Raw genomic sequence first — 21068 nt, forward strand, 5'->3', positions numbered from 1 at the left:
AAATGAACAATTTGATATTTTGCTTTGGTGGAAAATTAACTCTTCCAAATTTCCTACTCTGGCTGAGATAGCTCGAGATGTGTTAGAGATTCCTATTTCTACGGTGGCATCGGAAAGTGCATTTAGCACTGGAGGATGTGTTCTTGATACATTCAGAAGTTCATTAACTCCTCGATTAGTTAAAGCTCTCATTTGTCTTCAAGATTGGTTCCGAAAAGAAACTTCACCCATTAAAGTAGAAGAAGACTTGGATCATCTTGAAAACATTGAATCTGGTAAGAATCGTGTCTTTTTTTTTTATGTTTTATGTATGTTACAATTATTTTTTTATTTAATGTTTCGTAATGATTTTGTTAATTCTTTTAGATTTGATCAGTGTTGGAATGTTCTAGCATAACTGAAATATAATCATTCAATGAAAAGTAAGTAAAGTTTACGTACTTTCAGTTATTGATACATGATTTGTATTTATTCTTGCTAATTGTAATGGATTTATTGCTTTTTTCATAATAATAGAATTTTTGGAGATGATGAATTGATGATGGGACAGATATTAATCGTAGTTGCAGTAAGTGTACATATTTAATTTATTTCATTCATAATTACTTTCTAACTACTGATTTTTTTATTTTTTATTTTGCAAAACAGGATTTTGGAGTTGTTTGATAATTGGAACTTTGGAAATTCAAATATTTTGAAGGAGTATTATTTTTGAAGGAATTGTATATTTTTTGAAAGCATATTTACCATTACTCGTAATTATACTTCAAAATTTATATTTTAATGGAGTAATTATGTTTTATTGTTATTGATTCTCTATTATGTTATATGTATTGCGTGAATCAAGTGATGCATCATTCTAGATTACAAATCGTATATAACCGGCCATACAAATCGAACCGTATTACAACAAAACCGGTCCAAACCGAAACAATATGGTTTGGTTTTGGATTAGAGATTTTCAAAACCGAAACCGAAAAAACCGAACCGTTATAGGGAAAAACGGGATCAAACCGACCGTTGCCCACCCCTAAGTCCAATAGCCCATACGTTTTAATGGCCTTATTAACTTATGCAATCTATAGTCCAAACTCCAAAGTCCAAATCAATAATAGCCATATAATTTTTGCAAAAAAAAAATATTAATTATAATCGGGTACCCGATCGGGTAATTCGGGTAGAACTTTACTACCCGAACCCGATCCGACTAAATATAAATTGGGTTCGGTTATTACCCGAACCCGGATAAAAAACCGAAAACCCGATTTTCTCACCCGATTTGGTTCGGGTCGGGTCGGGTCGGGACCCGAATTACCCAATCCGATTGCCCACCCCTACTCTTCAGTTGCCAACAAATGCTCCATTTCATTTCTTTGTGCAGTATGCAACTCAGCAATGCATTTAGTAGAAGAAGTGACAATATTGACAACACTCTCCAGATGGGAAATAATTCCCAAATAATACTGACATCCTTAGCTGCAGAAACCAATGTCAGTTGTAATCGATGAGCAAAACAGTGAACATAATATGAATAGGGACAATCTCTGAGAAATAATGCTTGAAGTCTATTCCATTCACCACGCATGTTGTTAGCACCATCATATTTATCCTTGGCCTCTGATTTTCTTAAATTGGAGGTCACGATGAACAATAACATTTGATATCTCTTTTTTCTGATTTATTGAGGTAGCGTCGCTAACACTTTTGATGAAAAAAATATTTTTGTCAAAATGCCATGATCGTTAAGATAATGTTCATCTGCTCCCGTTTTGACTTCAAAATTTCAGATGACTAGGCGTCAACATAATATATAAGGCAAACAAATAATATATATAAAAAAGTATACAAATAATAAATAATACTGCAACGACCCACTGTATCAAGACAGGTCTTTTCAGCGTGCTTATGTCCTCACTCACACGCACCCTGAGAAACTTCCCAAGGGGTCACCCATCCTATAATTGCCCCAAGTCAAACACGCTTAACTTTAGAGTTCTTATGTGATGAGCTTCCGAAAAAATGATGCACCTTCATGATATGAGTAGTACATATGAAATCTTATAAGTCCTCTTTAACTATGTAGTCCCATACCTACACAGTCTGAGAATCTCCTATCATTCCGGCACGGGATCGGTTCATTCATGTCTCCCTCCGCCTATAAGCCTACCAGGAGCCGCTCATTGTCCGTGCAACCTCTTGGCACCGGCGATCACTCCCCGCCTCCTCAGCCCCGGGCGTCACAAATACAACTAAAATAAACAAAAAAATCGGTGGCTGAGAATTTTGTTCATTAGTGACGACCAAAATCGTGTCAATCGAGAGGCTCGCTTGCTTCACTTCAACTTCATAGAAGAGGGAAGGAGCTATGCATAAGGGTGATTCCGGGGGAGATGGAATGAATGCATTAGCGGTTCAACCCGATCCGCCTTATTCGTATATCTTATTAAGGGACTAGTAAATTTCTTTGGTAAGTTAGTATATATAGGGTTTTGAATATTTGATCTTGCTGTAAAAAAAAAAAATTGATCTCGTTTGTTTGTTTGTTTGTTTGTTTTCCTACCTTTCAGTTCTATTTCATGAAGATATGATGTTATGTCATTTTTTAATTACATTTACACGGAGCCAAATTTCATACCACCATTTTTATCATACTACTCAAATTCATTTATTATTATTGGATTATGAAATGATTAAATATTAAATCCACAAAGGTGGATAAGTTTATGATCCAAAAATTATAATTCAATATGGTAAATAAGAGCATAACGTCTCACCTTAGACATTAAGAAATAACCATACATAAATAAGAGTGGTTGTTGGCAATAATTTTACGCAAAGAATTCTATTTTTGCAATGATAATACATTTACGTTAAATAATGGAGTAATTTATGGTTGAGACTCTTTAAATGATTAGATTAGTGGTTTGAGTGACAATGTAAACTGTAAACACACTATTACCAAACTATGTTCCAACACAATTCGATTTGTGTGTAAATATAGCTATACATACCTGAAATCGAAAACGAGCTAGGCTGGAACAACTACATAAATGGTTTGAATTATTTGAATTATTTGTAATTTGTTATCTACACGCGACCATAAAATAATTAATTCCTTTTCAAGTTGTTATACATTCATCTCGGTGAATGAGATTCTACTACGAAAGTTTTACAATCATAGATATGTAGACTCTACCACGAAGGTTATGATAAACTATTTTTCGGTCAGCTAATCTCCTTAACAGACTAGTCGACTCGCTAGTTTTTTTGACATTTTTTTTAAAATTATTTCATTGATTTATGTATGGTTTATGAGTTTTGAATTATATATATTATATGCACGTTTTATGCATGATTGATTTTTTTTTGAAATATTTATGTATTAATAATGATTTATGTGAGGTTGGTGATTTATTAATTTTAAAAAGATTTATATTATTTATAATAAATTATGCACATTTTTTTTAAATTATCAAACCTAACTCGTAAGCCTTGGTTGCTCGACTCACTCCTCCCATTTATTGATGGGCCAAAATTAAACGACACGGTCGATTTGTTTGACATTAATTCTATCAAATAAGGTATTTAATTTTATTTTTTATATGAGATAGCTTCAATTATAATAATGTGAGTCGATCCAAATACTTTGGGTGTGTAACGTTAGACATTAAATTATGTTAAAGTTTTTTTTCTTCGAAACAGTTGAAAAAATATCATCATTAGGCTACATTCAAAGCTACTCACTCTACAATAGTTTGCAAGAATTTCTATTTTTTGAGCGATGCTCCAAAAATTCAATTATTTCCAACTTCGATAGCCAGAAAAAAGATTGAATATAATTCAAACTATCATTCAGATAAGCTTCCAATTATCGACACTTGTTCACATGGGATCTACATGAAAAGATAAGGCTTTTTGTTATTTTCTGATCCAGCAATTGGCGTGTTGGTGCTTCCAATTTGTATTTCCAACCTTTTCTGGTGTCTAGGATTAATATGTTGCATCAACTTTCTTTTTCAGTGATGGCATATTTTCTAACCCAATAATCAAAAATTTCTTTTTACAGCTCCAGCACGTCCATGCTGCGCTGGCTCCACAAACTGTAGGAGCAATGAGCATTGTTGGCATTATTGTTCTCATTAGCATTCTCTTCTCTCGATTCCTTTATTATTGTTTTCACCATCCATTTTGACCCCTTTTTCTTTAAAATAAGGACGGAGAAATAAATCAAGAAAGTGGACAGCCCCCTTGTACTGGTCTGTTTTTGTTCTGGGTTAATCTCGGTGAGCTGTCTTTTCCCTTTTCATGCTTTTGTGGTATTTATTTTTTTGTGATTATTGGGTATTGTTACTTTTATCGGCAGGATTTGGTTGGGACTTTGGATTTTGACTTTAAGGACGTTGATTTTTATCTCTTTTTTTCATGTATGCTGTCTTTTTGGGATTTTTGAAAACCAGTGGACTCAATGATCGGAGGGATTATGTTGGATCTTGATAGAACTAGTTCTGTGAAAGTTTATCGTTTATCCACTGTGCATATTGCTTGCTTTCTGTATTTCGTGAAATCAATAACTCATAAATTTAAGTGTTCTTTCTCAATGAGAGATCGAGTTTCTAATGTTTTAAGCTTTTGCTTGCGCAAAATCCCTTATCTGGACCATCAAGATTGTTTTTTTTTTCTCGTTAATTGGTTATTGAGTTTGATACATAATCGTGTGATTTGCAGGAAGATGTTAGGAGGAGGTCGGCCTAATGAAAATACGATGATCCCCTGTTTCACAGAGGAAAATCGTGTCCCAAATGATATAAACACATTACCTCACCTCCAATTATTTGGTCACGGTGAGCTTACTTATTAGTTGTCTAAGAAACTATGTTCATTTTAAAGTATTTTCCCAAAATGATCCATTCTTGAATCGGTACTGAACTAATGATGCTGTCGCATTACTAACGCTCAACTCTCATCTTGTTCTCCATGTCATTTATATAGTCTGTGATTACTGTTTACAACTTTTAATTTTTCTGCGTAGCATGACATGAAAAGTTTTAGGTATCATTCTGAATTTGTCTGAATTATAAGTCTGAAAAAGAACAGGGAGGAGAGGATCGATCTCAGAAGGAAGAACATTGTTTGGAGCAGTTTCTTGCTTTATGACTTCATGTTCATGCCTGTTACAAGGCTATAACCACAACGCACCCCACCTAATGGACCAAACAACTTGCGCTAGCCACACAACACATGATTGTAGGCTTGTAGCTTAGTAAAGCATATGTTGGTTCAATCTCCTTGAGCTTTAACTTCTGGAGAAAATGGTTTCAATATGGTGTCAGAGTCAGGAGGTCAAAACTCGAAGATTTTTAGGAGGACTACTTTCCCAAGAATCCAATGGAGATGGCATTCGTCCACTCACAATCTTAGGGCACTGAGTAAGTTGAAATTCAAATGCAAATGATCAAACAGAAGTTATATGTGTGTGTGGTTTCCCTAAATTTTTTATTAGATTGCCAGAAGGAGATCCCTTGCACTTAAGAGGTAACAGATACAATTGGCATTATGTTATCTAACTGTGGAAGGATAAGGTAACTTAATAAAATGATTGTCATTTGTTGGAAATGACAAAATGTGTCATGTTCTAGAACAGTCGGATAATCTGGTTTAAAATTGGATATTTATTGTGTCATTGTTACTTTAGGGGTTTCAGATTAAAGTTTCTTGCAAAGACACGGTGCTGAGAATAGCTTGGGAAAACCGTGCAATTTGTAGTTTAGTACTTTTAACGATGCACATCTGCAGGTGTGACAGTATTCTATGGAATGGCACAGTGATAGGGGTGAGGCAACTTTCTTATATATAATAAAGAGCTACTCACCACACTCTAGTTCTCAAGTAACTTAATAGCAGGGAACTGATGAAGCAAGCAACGAGGCAGCACGAGCCTACATCAACTTTGTGCCATTAATCATGAAAGAAATTCAATCTTCATGAGATGGTGAAAGCACATGGGTTTATTAACTAATGACAGAGATTGACACAAAATGCAGGTCACTGTTGTTTGTTAGAGAAGTAGAATAACCCACAGAGTTTTAGGCATCATGATATCCAAATGAAAATACATGTGCATTCAAGTATTGAATGGTAAATATCTCACCTATGCAATGTGGGTCTTCTATCTGATTGCAGAAATACAGTAGCTAAGGCATATAAATTTTATAGTGCTCTCTAGAAGACCAGAACGGTATATCAACATCTGATAAAACCACACAAAGATTAACAGGTTAAACATCGAATGAAACCACTTACAGCTGCTAGCTTTCAGAAAAGTAGGAAAACCACATCAGTATATTTCTTCCTTGTAACGTGGATGTGGCACAATGCTGTGGTTTCAACCTCTTGGATCAAATCTTTATGGCATATGTAATTTTTACATTTATTTGTGATTTAGGTCTTCTCTCCCCTGCTTGAAAAATGTCATAATTTTGTATTTGCAATGAAAGGAAGCAACTCAGTTGTTATGGTCCAGGCATATCGCCTTCTTGTAGCTGAAATGAATGTTCTGGAATGGGATTATCCATTGCACCTGGGAGTAACTGAAGCTGGAGAGGGCAATGATGGGCAAATGAAGTCTGCCAGTGGTATTGGAACACTACTAATGGTATGCCTTTTTCTTAATAGTCAATTAGTTTTATATTATCTTAATAAATACTGATTATGCAGGATGGTCTCAATGATACCATCAGAGTTTCCCTTACAGAGGAAGAGATTGATCCCTGTAGAAGATTAGCTAATCTTGGAATGGAAGCAGCTAAGCTTCAGAAAGGAGTGGTACCGATGCTACACGACATAGCTATTATATTTCCTTTTCTTCTTCTTCTCTCGTGTTTGTGCCTTCCTGATTTTCATTTTTTCCTTTTTCTTAAGGCACCCGAAGTCCTATACACAAATCTAGCAGCAAAAACTCATCCTTGGGATGCCATATAAGGTACCCTTGAAAGTCCTTATTGAATGAAGCATGAACTTTACCTTCTTTACGCTCTATTTTTCAAAAAAACTTCATAACCGATGCAGGATTTGTCATATAAATTTCTGGAGTTCAGTTCGTGTTTGTAATTATTACGTATTGGGTCACCCCATCAAATAGGAGATTTTAATTTTTATTTATTAAATGGTCATCATACTATGTTTAGTAGCATGCCTAAATCTATTTATCATTTTTTTTGTTCATTTTAGTTTGTTGGAAAAAAATTTATATATATATTGTTGTCGTTGAAGGAACTTGCATTAGAAACCATATGTTGCGATTGAGTGGTTGGAGTGTGAGGAGAACTTCGTAAAACTCGGCAGATATGACCAACGACATTTTGGTCAAACAGGTATATAAGATTAATTCATGTTACAGAAGCATGTTGGACCCTAATCCAGAGCATATTAGCTGAAAACCTTGCATAACCATTAGTTCTGCTAACCTGGACTGATTCGATAGGTGTAAATGTGTAACAATGCCACATACAAATGATTAGTTGTTAATTGCATAATTAAATCGAAACAAGGGACCACTAAAGAGTAAAAACAAAGAATTTGGGGAGTAGGGAGTTTAAAAATAAATGTGTGGGTTTAGGGATTTTAAAATAATTTGTCCTTTAATTTTTCAATATATTTAGTAATAAGATTTTTTAAAATTGAATTTTTCAATGTTTCGTAATTTTAAAATAATAGTACCACATGTACTCCACTATTATATCTCTGCTGTATATGTGATATACCTTTATATTCACATGAAATACCACAGACGCTTCACAACTATACCTACAATAAAATTAGAGTGATGTTACATTGCGATTAAATATGTACATTAGTTTTACACAATAGAAAATTTAATTCAAAATTTTAGTTTATATTATATAATCTTGATTTATTGAATTCAAAATGTCATGTACAAAATTCAATTCAAAATTTTAATTAATCAAATTTATAATTCAATTTGAATGCAAATATCACGACACAATGCAAAAATATCATTACTTAATTTTATAAGATTAATTCATTTTACATAAGCATGTTGGATTATAATTCAGAGTATATCGGTTGAAAACCTTGCTAACCATTTAATCCTGCATTGTCTGGAGTGGTTCAATAGTTGTAACAATGTCACGTACGAAGGATTAGTTGTTAATTGCATAACTAAATCAAAATGGGGGACCACTAGCGAGTGAAAACAAAGAATTTGGGGAGTAGAAGTTTAAAGAAAGAAATGTTTGGGTTTAGAAATTTTAAAATAATTTACCCTTTAATTATTTTTCGATATATTAGTAATAAGACTTTTTTAAAATTGATTTTTTCAATGTTTCGTAATTTTAAAATAATAGTATCACATTTACTCCACTATTATACTTCTTTTGTATATGTTATATACTTTTATATTGACACGAAAGTACCACAAACGCTCCACAACTATACCTACAATAAAATTAGAGTGATGTTACATTGTGATTAAATATGTACATTAGTTTTTACACTAATAAAAATTCAATTCAAAATTTTAATTTATATCATATAATATTAAATTATTGAATTCAAAATATAATGTACAAAATTTAATTAATCAAATTTGTAATTAATTGAATGCAAATATAACGATATAATGCAAAATTATCATAACTTAATTTTATAAGATTAATTCATGTTAGAGAAGTATGTTGAAATCTAATCCAGAGTATATCGGCCGAAAACATTGCGTAACCCTTAGTCTTTCATGACCTGGACTGGTTCGATAGGTGTAACAGTGCCACGTACAAAAGATTAGCTGCTGATTGAATAATTAAATCAAAACAGGGGATCACAAGGAAGTGAAAACTACGAATTTGGGGAGTAGGGAGTTTAAAGAAAAAAATGTTTGGGTTTAGGGATGTTACATTGCGATTAAATATGTACATTAATTTTTACACTATAGAAAATTCAATTCAAAATTTATAATTCATCAAGTAAAAATATTTGAACTCTATTCACAAAATGTAGATATACGTGGAATATTGAAAATATTTATTTTGCTCAAGCAGTCACTTGACCATCCTTATCTCATTCAATCAAAATATTTTTTTTTGAAAACAAAATATCTTACTTGTAGTTTTGCTATAGACTTGGACTGAAGATACTTTGCTTCTCAATTATATAGGGAGTAGGCATGGGATGGGATGTAGTGACCCGCACCGTGATCACCTACTAATCAGAACTTAAGCATGCAATTAATTAATAAAATAATCTTAATCAGAGAAACTGCGGAATTAAAGTAAGTCAAATACCAAGTAAGCAAAACCTAGTGGTCAACCCCGCTATCCAGCCTTGGTCACCACCTAACCTCCCTATCTCCGGGAGAACTACCTGCATCTGTCCCATGGAATAGGGCATCCAGCCAACAGAAAATAACCGAAAGTGAGCCTAACATGCTCAGTACGAGAGTATGAGTATACGGTGTTATGTGTGCATGTATGCAAGTGAACTGGGTACCAAGACTCTCAGGTCAAGAAACAAGCTCATAGACCGGGCCCAGGGTATATAGCACGCTGCGCCGTCGCATCAGGAGGTGGCTCATATACCCAGTGGATAATGGTGACCTGATACTAGTACATGTGTCCAACCATAAAGGTGACATGACACAAGACTTACGTATCCAACCATCCACAAACTCGTAGGGTGAGCGCCCTACTACAGGATACCTCTAAGGTAAAAGCTCAATATGCTCATGTATGCAACATACAGTCATGACATGCTGTATATAAAGGCATATAAAACATGCAATCACATAATCCATGCAAACACATAATACATGCATACTCAATCTGGATATTTCGAATAATACTTCCGTACCTTACTAAGGCAGATCCTAGAAGCTCCCCCTCTAGGTCCAAGCCTACCATGCAGCACTACAACATAAATAACCATGCATTACCTAGCATGCCAAACATCACCTACTAGGCTCTAAAAGCCTTAATTAAACTATAGCCTACTCCCTATTTACTATAGGGAACCAAAGCCATACCTTCGTCCGTCGTCAGCCCGCTGATGTCGCATGCCCCAGAGCCTGGGCATAGCCTAGCTACGACTCCTAGACGCCTCGCCAGAGCTCCGCCGCCTGGCTGCTACTGCGGACACTGTCTGCTATAAATAAACTATTTCCTACTCCAACTCTTAAAGAAAGAGTTCCGAAGCCCTTAAATAGAGCGATTACCGGGAGAGGAGAGGGAAAATTGTACTTAAAAATGAGGGATTCGGAACCCTATTTATAGGCCACGATCGGAAGCTCCGATCGGTGCATGTTTTCCACGTTTTGGACGGCCGAGATCGGAAGCTCCGATCGCAGGATCGGAAGCTCCGATCTCCTGCATCTAGCCACGTGTTTCAATCTCCTTGACACCTGTTTCTGGTTGAGATCGGAAGCTCCGTTCTCGGATCGGAAGCTCCTATCTTGGATCGGAAGCTCCGATCTGCCCGGTAGCTCCGAACTTTTTCTCATGCTTCCGAACTGGTTTTGGTCCTCCGGGACCCCCGGGACCTACCCCACCATTTTCGGACGTTACGGATCTGATTTTCCACTTATTTTAACCAAATAAGGACTCATTAAACATGTTTTGACACTTTTAAAATTATATGTCATTTTCTAACATGTTTAAAATCACTTAATCTTGTAAAATGGAACCGGGATACTACATGGGAAATTTCCAGAAGTAAAAAAATTCACATTTAACTAGTCTTAGACTTGCAAAAAAAAAACATCTTGATTAATTTGGTTTAGTAGCTTAGATCACAGAGAAGAGTTATTTTTGGGATATTTCCCATCCCATGCATACTCCCTATTTGAGAAGAAAGCTAGAAATGTCAGTCATCTAAATTAATTTGGTTTTGTAGCTTAATCACTATTTGGTTTAGTGATTAATGGAATCATGCAGCTGGTGGTAGTGTCAACCTTTTTTTAGAAATGCTAGTGGACACGTTTGCAAACTACCAGTCCACCATCTGCATCCGAAGGCTCCTAATCTCACTATATATATACACGTTTCACGGCCACCTCAAAAAAAAAAAACCAAACAAACAAAGAAAGAAATACAACATGAAGTTTCCTGCAGCAACCTGGTTCGTGATAGCGTTTATCCCCTACTTTCATGAATCAGACAACTGGTGCGTACTACGCACTAGACGCACGTGCCATCATCAATATCACATGCAATGCCGAACAAAAAAGGGATGAATTTCCCATGCATGCAAGTACAAAAAGGCGGCCCGTGCTACTTTTCGGACACGTGGCTGTTGTCCGGGTCGTATTTGATCAACTGGGCCTATCATAACAGTTCAGCCATGATGTGAGAAAGTGTGTTCTTTGGTGCAAATGTGGTTGAAAACGATCCCAGTAAGTTTGTTTCACTCTGTTCTGTTATTAACCGAGTAATAGGACTTCGAATGACAACACAAAAAGTTGGGAAATTCCGACATCTGTTGGATTCGGACCAGCCACGATTCATAACTTGCTCAAAGTATCCGAATTTCAAGCTACGTCGACTAACTTAATTATGATGAAGTTGAACCATGACATTGAATGGCTCGTGAAATATCGAGTTTTTAGTACGCAGATGATCACTAAAGCCATGCAGCTACCATTTACAAGCCACATAATAATTCAGTTTGTTTTATCAGTTTATTAATAACAAAACATAGTAAAACAAAGTTACTGGGATCGTATTCAACCACATTTGCACCAAAGAACACACTTTCTCACATCATGACAGAACTGTTATGATAGGCCCAGTTGATCAAATACGACCCGAACAAGAGCCACGTGTTTGGGAAGTAGCACGGGCCGCCTTTTTGTACTTGCATGCATGAGAAATTCATCTTTTTTTGTTCGGCATTGCACGTCCGGTCCCTCAACCTGTCGCTCCCCCACTTCCTCCCAGAACAGTGGAGTACGACATCGTCGCCCGTACAACGCCTCAAACGGAGCCATCCCAATACTGCGATGGTAACTGTTGTTGTACGCAAACTCAATCAATGGCAACTGATCTTGCCATGCTGGACCAAAATCCCTAGAACATGCTCGCAACATGTCTTCAAGAGTACGAATCGCGCGCTCTGACTGCCCGTCAGTCTCTGGGTGGGTTATATGTTGTACTCAAACTAAGAGTAGTACCCATAGCGCACTGAAGACTCCCCCAGAACCTGGAAGTAAACCTGGGATCTCGATCGCTGACGATGCTCACAGGCACTTCGTGCAATCGAACAATATCCTGGATGTATAATCGTGCCATCCTATCAAAACTAAAGTCTCGGTTATAAGGAATGAAATGTGCTGACTTGGTGAGTCGGTCCACCACAACCCAGATAGCATCACAATTCCTCGAGCTTATCGGTAAATGGGTCACGAAGTCCATCATGATCAACTCCCATTTCCACTCAGGAATGGATAAACTGTGAAGCAATCCTCCAAGTTGTCAGTGTTCTGCCTTGACCTACTGATACACCAAACATATAGAAGCATACTAATACACATTTTTCTTTATTCCTTTCCACCAGAAAGAACCTCAGACGCAAATTTTTCTACACCGAAAGGATTCGCATACTTTATGACTAACACTTGTCATAACAACTGTGACAACGTCGTTGTCCACAATTCTTGATTTCTTGAACCTCTCAGGTTTTCTTCTTGGAAAACATCAATACAATTATTCTGTTGATTAACAAATCGATTAGTGCAATCTCTAGTGCCAATTTATATTGACACCCATCTCATAACTTCAGATAACACATGAAAATGAGAATATTGCTTATCCTCTCACGGATAATCATTTCTTGTTGAATCTTGACTTGCACTACTGGATGAACAAAACCGTTTCATCCCTCTTAGGCAAAGTCCTAAAAACAATACAACCTAGCAAAAACCCCTGAATCGATCTCATCGAATCAGACTTATCAATGCATCCATTAGTCATCCTGAAAAATCAGTGACAACAATCTCGCTGGATCTGATAACCTTAGATCTCAGCTGATGTCCTTTTTCCATGTCTAAACACTTGATGTTATCCTGTTAGTATTCATTAAAATTCAAATGCTTGCTAGATCAATTTCTGTCAATGAAGTTCGAGAATTACTTCAAATCATTCCTGAGAACTGAATATTTGAGTACTATACTCATCTTATCAGTCTATCAAAAAGTGAATAATTCTAATCATTCTTTATGCAAAAGAATATTTAGCTCCCCCATCACGGGTTATAACATCTGTATCAATCTCAGACAAATAATTGCAAATAGTCACTGGGCACCAAACTTGCACCAGTTTAACTGACCATTTCAAAACATACATGAACACCTAAGTGCCCAGCTTTCACTAACCAAGTGAATTCTCATACTGATGAATCCATGCTGTAATTTAGCAGGCTCATGACATCTGTCAATAGAATCGAGTATCTTTTCAAGGTTATCAAACTGACACCAAACTATATTTTTAACGTAACTGTTGCAATGATCTCTAGACTGAGTAAATTTTCCATCCTTTCCTGAAGTACAAAAGACTTCCAGAATATCAATGGAAATATACTCTCCCATGTCTATCGTTGATCACAGTTCACGTCTCCTAGTATAAGTCATCACAGTGCCCTAATAAAATTCTTCTTTGCTTGACAATCCATCGATTGAATTCCAATTCTTACAGGAAAATTTACCTAAGTAAAATCATCACTTAGAATTTTCTGTTCATCTCGTAATCAAGATCCTGATCACTAAAATACCTCTGATAGAATCAAACAATACTGGTAAAACCTCCTGGTTCTCCCCCAGTATCACGTGCGAGAACTATCCGTCCAGAATATTTACTTGTCAAGGAATCCTTTTCAAGACTATTCTGTCCACGGAAACGAAAGTCTGTATCTCTGATGAAGTCAGACGATAACTCAAATCCCTTGGAACTAATCCAGTACCAAGTATAACTCCAGAAGACTCAAATAAATCCTGAATATTCTCCTGATAATTATACCTATTGCTATGACTATACAAACAACGAGATTGAGGTAAGTCTTCCTATAATGCCAAACTGGAACAAAAGAATCCTTCCAGAGTACACCGGCATAAGGTCGCACTTACTATACCATCTCGGAACCCAACAGTCAAGAGCACCCTGTCATAACTCATCCCTGAGTCTCTGATATTATGCAATCTTTCCTTTCTGGACCAAAATCATTGGTCAAGGAAAATTCTCTGTAGAGGCACAACTCAAATCCCGAGTCTGCAAGCATCTGATAATTAAATCCTGTTGAATATCAATTCAACTAATCTCCTGGATTAAATCCAGATATCACAAATCAAGATAAAAAACTTATCTACTCATAACAATTACTTGTCAAGGAAAAATCCATTCCAAGACTGTTCTGACAACGGAACATCTTTATCTCAAATAAACGATAACTAAACCTTGATACCACACCTGGTATCTGTCCTATCCAAAGTCATACCCTGTTGTGACTGTTGCCAAATTTCTAAACTGAGTAGCCTTCCCTATATAGTCCCTGGAGCACCAAGGCCTCCAAAAAATCTCCGAAGTATAGAAACTTCCAGAGGAATAACCGACTAAGGGTGGTGCCCCCTCATGTCTAGTACTGGTCACAATCCAGAACTCTTGGTATTAGTTAATCTGTCATCCTGATGAAAATCCATCATCACTAGGTAACAACCTAAAAGGATCAAAGCAGCCAACTGTTCTAAGAAAATACGTCTAGAACAAACATTCATGCGTCTTGATGAGTCACATCATCCCTGGCAAACACTTGGCTTAATAAAATATTCTAGGTAAAACATCTAGAACTATTCATTGAAAACATGCAAAATTTCCAAGTACTCATTTAAAACAATGATCAGTATTTTATTCAAAATAACCAAGTTAATCTCAAAGATTACAACACTTGAACCACAAATCCAAGTTCTAATACAATCTTTATTACAATCCTATGTAATACATAACTTAATCAAAAGATTACACTGAAAGATGTACAATACAACAATAACTGAGTACATCAAATACTGAAATCTTTAATAAATCTGATTACAACTGAAATACTGTTTACAATCAAATACAGTATTTAAATTCATGCGAAAGTCTTTCATTCCGTCCACTGATCTTGAACGTGAAGTTTCCCGTCTGCTACTCATGTCAGCAGAACTTCTACCTCACAAGATTTCAAAGAATAAAATCTTGCTAATCTACCGGATTCTTCCAATATTGTTGGGTTCCTTATCTGGTAGATGAGACAAGATTTTCCCGTCAATCTCTCCAACTACTAGAGGAGAGTCTTCCGGGGTGGCTTCCTTGGTCGACTCAGAATGGATGACTACATGTCACACATTCCTTTCAACCTGGAGAAGCACCTGGCGTTGAAAACTGGATCTTCTCTACCAGCTCCATCCTGCTGGGATCCACATAATACGAACTTCTGCTGCCAACCTTGGCAATAACGATCTTGGAAAAGCCTAGACATCCTGCTATTCCAATTCCTGATACTGCTATCGTTATTGAATCCAACTTGTAATCCTACAAAGGATAACCCAAAATCAATACTATGTCCCAAAAAATCTTATTGCATGCTCTGATACCATAAATGTAGTGATCCGCACCGTGATCACCTACTAATCAGAACTTAAGCATGCAATTAATTAATAAAATATCTTAATCAGAGAAACTGCGGAATTAAAGTAAGTCAAATACCAGGTAAGCAAAACCTAGTGGTCAACCCCGCTATCCAGCCTTGGTCACCACCTAACCTCCCTGTCTCCGGGAGAACTACCTGCATCTGCCCCATGGAATAGGGCATCCAGCCAACAGAAAATAACCGGAAGTGAGCCTAACATGCTTAGTACGAGAGTATGAGTATACGGTGTTATGTGTGCATGTATGCAGTGGATAATTGTGACCTGATACTAGTACATGTGTCCAACCATAAAGGTGACCTGACACAAGACTTACGTATCCAACCATCCACAAACTCGTAGGGTGAGCGCCCTACTACAGGATACCTCTAAGGTAAAAGCTCAATATGCTCATGTATGCAATATACAGTCATGACATGCTGTATATAAAGGCATATAAAACATGCAATCACATAATCCATGCAAACACATAATACATGCATACTCAATCTGGATATCTCGAATAATACTTCCGTACCTTACTAAGGCAGATCCTAGAAGCTCCCCCTCTAGGTCCAAGCTTACCATGCAGCACTACAGCATAAATAACCATGCATTACCTAGCATGCCAAACATTACCTACTAGGCTCTAAAAGCCTTAATTAAACTATAGCCTACTCCCTATTTACTATAGGGAACCAAAGCCATACCTTCGTCCGTCGTCAGCCCGCTGATGTCGCATGCCCCAGAGCCTGGGCATAGCTTAGCTACGACTCCTAGACGCCTCGCAAGAGCTCCGCCGCCTGGCTGCTACTGCGAACACTGTCTGCTATAAATAAACTATTTCCTACTCCAACTCTTAAAGAAAGAGTTCCGAAGCCCTTAAATAGAGCGATTACCGGGAGAGGAGAGGGAAAATTGCACTTAAAAATGAGGGATTTGGACCCCTATTTATAGGCCACGATCGGAAACTCCGATCGGTGCATGTTTGCCACGTTTTGGACGGCCGAGATCGGAAGCGCCGATCTCCTGCATCTGTCCACGTGTTTCAATCTCCTTGACACCTGTTTCTGGTTGAGATCGGAAGCTCCGTTCTTGGATCGGAAGCTCTTATCTTGGATCGGAAGCTCCGATCTGCCCGGTAGCTCCGAACTGTTTCTCATGCTTCTGAACTGGTTTTTGTCCTTCGGGACCCCCGGGACCTACCCCACCATTTTCGGACGTTCCGGATCTGATTTTTCACTTATTTTAACCAAATAAGGACTCCTTAAACATGTTTTGACACTTTTAAAATTATATGTTATTTTTTAACATGTTTAAAATCACTTAATCTTGTAAAATGGAACCGGGCTACTACATGGGAAATTTCCATAAGTAAAAAAATTCACATCTAACTAGTCTTAGACTTGCAAAAAAAAAACATCTAGATTAATTTGGTTTAGTAGCTTAGATCACAGAGAAGAGTTATTTTTGGGATATTTCCCATCTCATGCATACTCCCTATTTGAGAAGAAAGCTAGAAATGTCAGTCATATAAATTAATTTGGTTTAGTAGCTTAATCACTATTTGGTTTAGTGATTAATGGAATCATGCAGCTGGTGGTAGTGTCAACCCTTTTTTAGAAATTCTAGTGGACACGTTTGTAAACTACCAGTCCACCATCTGCATCCGAAGGCTCCTAATCTCACTATATATATACACGTTTCACGGCCACCTCAAAAAAAAAAAAACCAAACAAACAAAGAAAGAAATTCAACATGAAGTTTCCTGCAGCAACCTGGTTCGTGATAGCGTTTATCCCCTACTTTCATGAATCAGGCAACTGGTGCGTACTACACACCAGACGCACGTGCCATCATCAATATCACATGCAATGCCGAACAAAAAAGGGATGAATTTCCCATGCATGCAAGTACAAAAAGGCGGCCCGTGCTATTTTCCGGACACGTGGCTGTTGTCCGGGTCGTATTTGATCAACTGGGCCTATCATAACAGTTCAGCCATGATGTGAGAAAGTGTGTTCTTTGGTGCAAATGTGGTTGAAAACGATCCCAGTAAGTTTGTTTCACTCTGTTCTGTTATTAACCGAGTAATAGGACTTTGAATGACAACACAAGAAGTTGGGAAACTCCGACATCTGTTGGATTCGGACCAGCCACGATTCATAACTTGCTCAAAGTAGCCGAATTTCAAGCCTCGTCTACTAACTTAATTATGATGAAGTTGAACCTTGACATTGAATGGCTCGTGAAATATCGTGTTTTTAGTACGCAGATGATCACTAATGCCATGCAGCTACCATTTACTAGCCACATAATAAATCAATTTGTTTTATCAGTTTATTAATAACAAAACATAGTAAAACAAAGTTACTGGGATCGTATTCAACCACATTTGCACTAAAGAACACACTTTCTCACATCATGGCAGAACTGTTATGATAGGCCCAGTTGATCAAATACGACCCGAACAAGAGCCACGTGTCCGGGTAGTAGCACGGGCCGCCTTTTTGTACTTGCATGCATGAGAAATTCATCTTTTTTTGTTCGGCATTGCATGTGATATTGATGATGGCACGTGCGTCATTCTCTGGCATGCTGGTGCGTTGTACTCACCAGCTGCCTGATTCATGAGAGTTGGGGATAAAGACTATCACGAACCAGATTGATGCAGGAAACTTCATGTGGTGGGTTTCTTTCTTTCTTTCTTTGTTTTTTTTGAGGAGGCCGTGGAATGTGTATATATAGTGAAATTATGAGCCTTAAGATGCAGATGGTAGACTGGTGGTTTGCAAACGTGCCCATCGGCATTTCTAAAAAAAGGTTGACATTACGCACCAGCTGCCTGATTCCATTAATCACTAAACCAAATAGGGATTTAAGCTACTAAACAAATTAATTTAGATGCCTGACATTTTCAATTTTTTTCTCAAATATATAGGGAGTATGCATGGGATGAGAAATTTCCAAAAGTAAAAAAATTCACATTTAACTAGTCTTAGACTTGCAAAAAAAATACATCTAGATTAAGAAGAGTTATTTTTGGGATATTTCCCATACCATGCATACTCCCTATTTGAGAAGAAAGCTAGAAATGTGAGACATCTAAATTAATTTGTTTTAGTAGCTTAAATCCGTATTTGGTTTAGTGATTAATGGAATCAGGCAGCTGGTGCTTAGTGTCAACCCTTTTTTAGAAATACCGGTGGACACTTTTGCAGACCACCAGTCCACCATCTGCATCCGAAGGCTCCTAATCTCACTATATATATACACATTTCACGACCACCTAAAAAAACAAACAAACAAAGAAAGAAAAAAATACAACATGAAGTTTCCTGCATCAATCTGGTTCGTGATAACATTTATCCCCTACTTTCCTGAATCAAGCAGCTGGTGCGTACTACGCACCAGACGCACGTGCCATCATCAATATCACATGCAATGCAGAACAAAAAGGGTTGAATTTCCCATGCATTCAAGTACAAAAATGCGGCTCGTGCTACTTCCCGGACACGTGACTCTTGTCCGGTTCATATTTGATCAATTGGGCCTATCATAACAATTCAGCCATGATGTGAGAAAGTGTGTTATTTGGTGCAAATGTGATTGAAGACGATCCCAGTAAGTTTTTTTTTACTCTGTTTTGTTATTAACAGAGTAATAGTACTTCGAATGACAACACAAGAAGTTGAGAAATTCCGACATCTGTTGGATTCGGACCAGCCACAGTAAAATTCAAATCATTACCTGATTCATAACTTGCTCAAAGTAGCCGAATTTCAAGCCTCGTCTACTAACTTAATTATGATGAAGTTGAACCTTGACATTGAATGGCTCGTGAAATATCGTGTTTTAAGTACGCAGATGATCACTAATGCCATGCAGCTACCATTTACTAGTCACATAATAAATCAGTTTGTTTTATCAGTTTGTTAATGACAAAATAGAGTAGAACAAAGTTATTGGGATCGTCTTCAACCACATTTGCACCAAAGAACTCACTCTCTCACATCATGGCTGAACTGTTATGATAGGCCCAGTTGATCAAATACGACCCGGACAAGAGCCATGTGTTCAGGAAGTAGCACGGGCCGCCTTTTTGTACTTGCATGCATGGGAAATTTATCCCTTTTTGTTCGGCATTTCATGTGATATTTATGATGGCACGTGCGTCATTCTCTGGCATGCTGGTGCGTTGTACGCACCAGCTGCCTGATTCATGAGAGTTGGGGATAAAGACTATCACGAACCAGATTGCTGCAGGAAACTTTATGTGGTGGGTTTTTTTCTTTCTTTATTTGTTTTTTTTTAGGAGGCAGTGGAACGTGTATATATAGTGAAATTAGGAGCCTTAAGATGCAGATGGTAGACTGGTGGTTTGCAAACGTGGCCATCGGCATTTCTAAAAAAAGGTTGACATTACGCACCAGCTGCATGATTACATTAATCACTAAACCAAATAGGGATTTTAGCTACTAAACAAATTAATTTAGATTCCTGACATTTCTAGTTTTCTTCTAAAAAATATAGAGAGTATGCATAGGATGGGAAATTTCCAGAAGTAAAAAAATTCACATTTAACTAGTCTTAGACTTGCAAAAAAAAAAAAATCTAGATTAATTTGGTTTAGTAGCTTAGATCACAGAGAAGAGTTATTTTTGGGATATTTCGCATCCCATGCATACTCCACTCCCTATTTGAGAAGAAAGCTAGAAATGTTAGACATCTAAATTAATTTGGTTTAGTAGCTTAAATCCCTATTTGGTTTAGTGATTAATGGAATCAGACAGTTGGTGGTAGTGTCAACCCTTTTTTAGAAATGCCGGTGGACACATTTGCAAACTACCAGTCCACCATCTTCGTCCGAAGGCTCCTAATCTCACTATATATATACACGTTTCATGGACAACTCAAAAAAAAAACAAACAAACAAAGAAAGAAAGAAAGAAATACAACATGAAGTTTCCTGTAGCAATCTGGTTCGTGATAGCGTTTATCCCCTACTTTCATGAATCAGGCAACTGGTGCGTACTACGCACCAGACGCACGAGCCATCATCAATATCACATGCAATGCCGAACAAAAAAGGATGAATTTCCCATGCATTCAAGTACAAAAAGGCGGCCCGTGCTACTTCCCGGACACGTGGCTCTTGTCCGGGTCGTATTTGATCAACTGGGCTATCATAACAGTTCAGCCATGATGTGAGAAAGTGTGTTCTTTGGTGCAAATGTGGTTGAAAACGATCCCAGTAAGTTTGTTTCACTCTGTTTTGTTATTAATAGAGTAATAGGACTTCGAATGACAACACAAGAAGTTGGGAAATTCTAGGGATGTAAACGAGCCGAGCCGAGCCGAACAGTATCAGGCTCGGGCTCGGCTCGTTTGGTATATGTGGAGGCTCGGG

The 21068-nt window shown here is 37.2% G+C and overlaps 1 protein-coding gene across 43 annotated transcripts in view; it reads left to right on the forward strand.

Moving 5' to 3' along the window:
• The first annotated feature begins 3723 nt into the window (after positions 1–3723).
• LOC140882254 (4-hydroxy-3-methylbut-2-en-1-yl diphosphate synthase (ferredoxin), chloroplastic-like) overlaps positions 3724–21068 on the forward strand; it is a 78436-nt gene continuing 61091 nt past the window's right edge. For 2 of the 43 annotated variants that reach the window (XM_073288127.1, XM_073288129.1), the window contains exons 1-6: positions 4372–4841; positions 5331–5426; positions 6495–6652; positions 6715–6822; positions 6919–6979; positions 7270–7370. In XM_073288127.1, coding sequence (XP_073144228.1) covers positions 4466–4841; positions 5331–5426; positions 6495–6652; positions 6715–6822; positions 6919–6978 — 798 coding nt within the window. In that variant the 5' untranslated portion in view covers positions 4372–4465 and the 3' untranslated portion in view covers position 6979; positions 7270–7370. The other 41 variants (XM_073288145.1, XM_073288144.1, XM_073288143.1 and 38 more) reach the window with 41 other exon arrangements.

The sequence above is a fragment of the Henckelia pumila genome, chromosome 2, assembly GCF_033568475.1.
Source record: "Henckelia pumila isolate YLH828 chromosome 2, ASM3356847v2, whole genome shotgun sequence".
Classification (NCBI taxonomy): Eukaryota; Viridiplantae; Streptophyta; class Magnoliopsida; order Lamiales; family Gesneriaceae; genus Henckelia; species Henckelia pumila.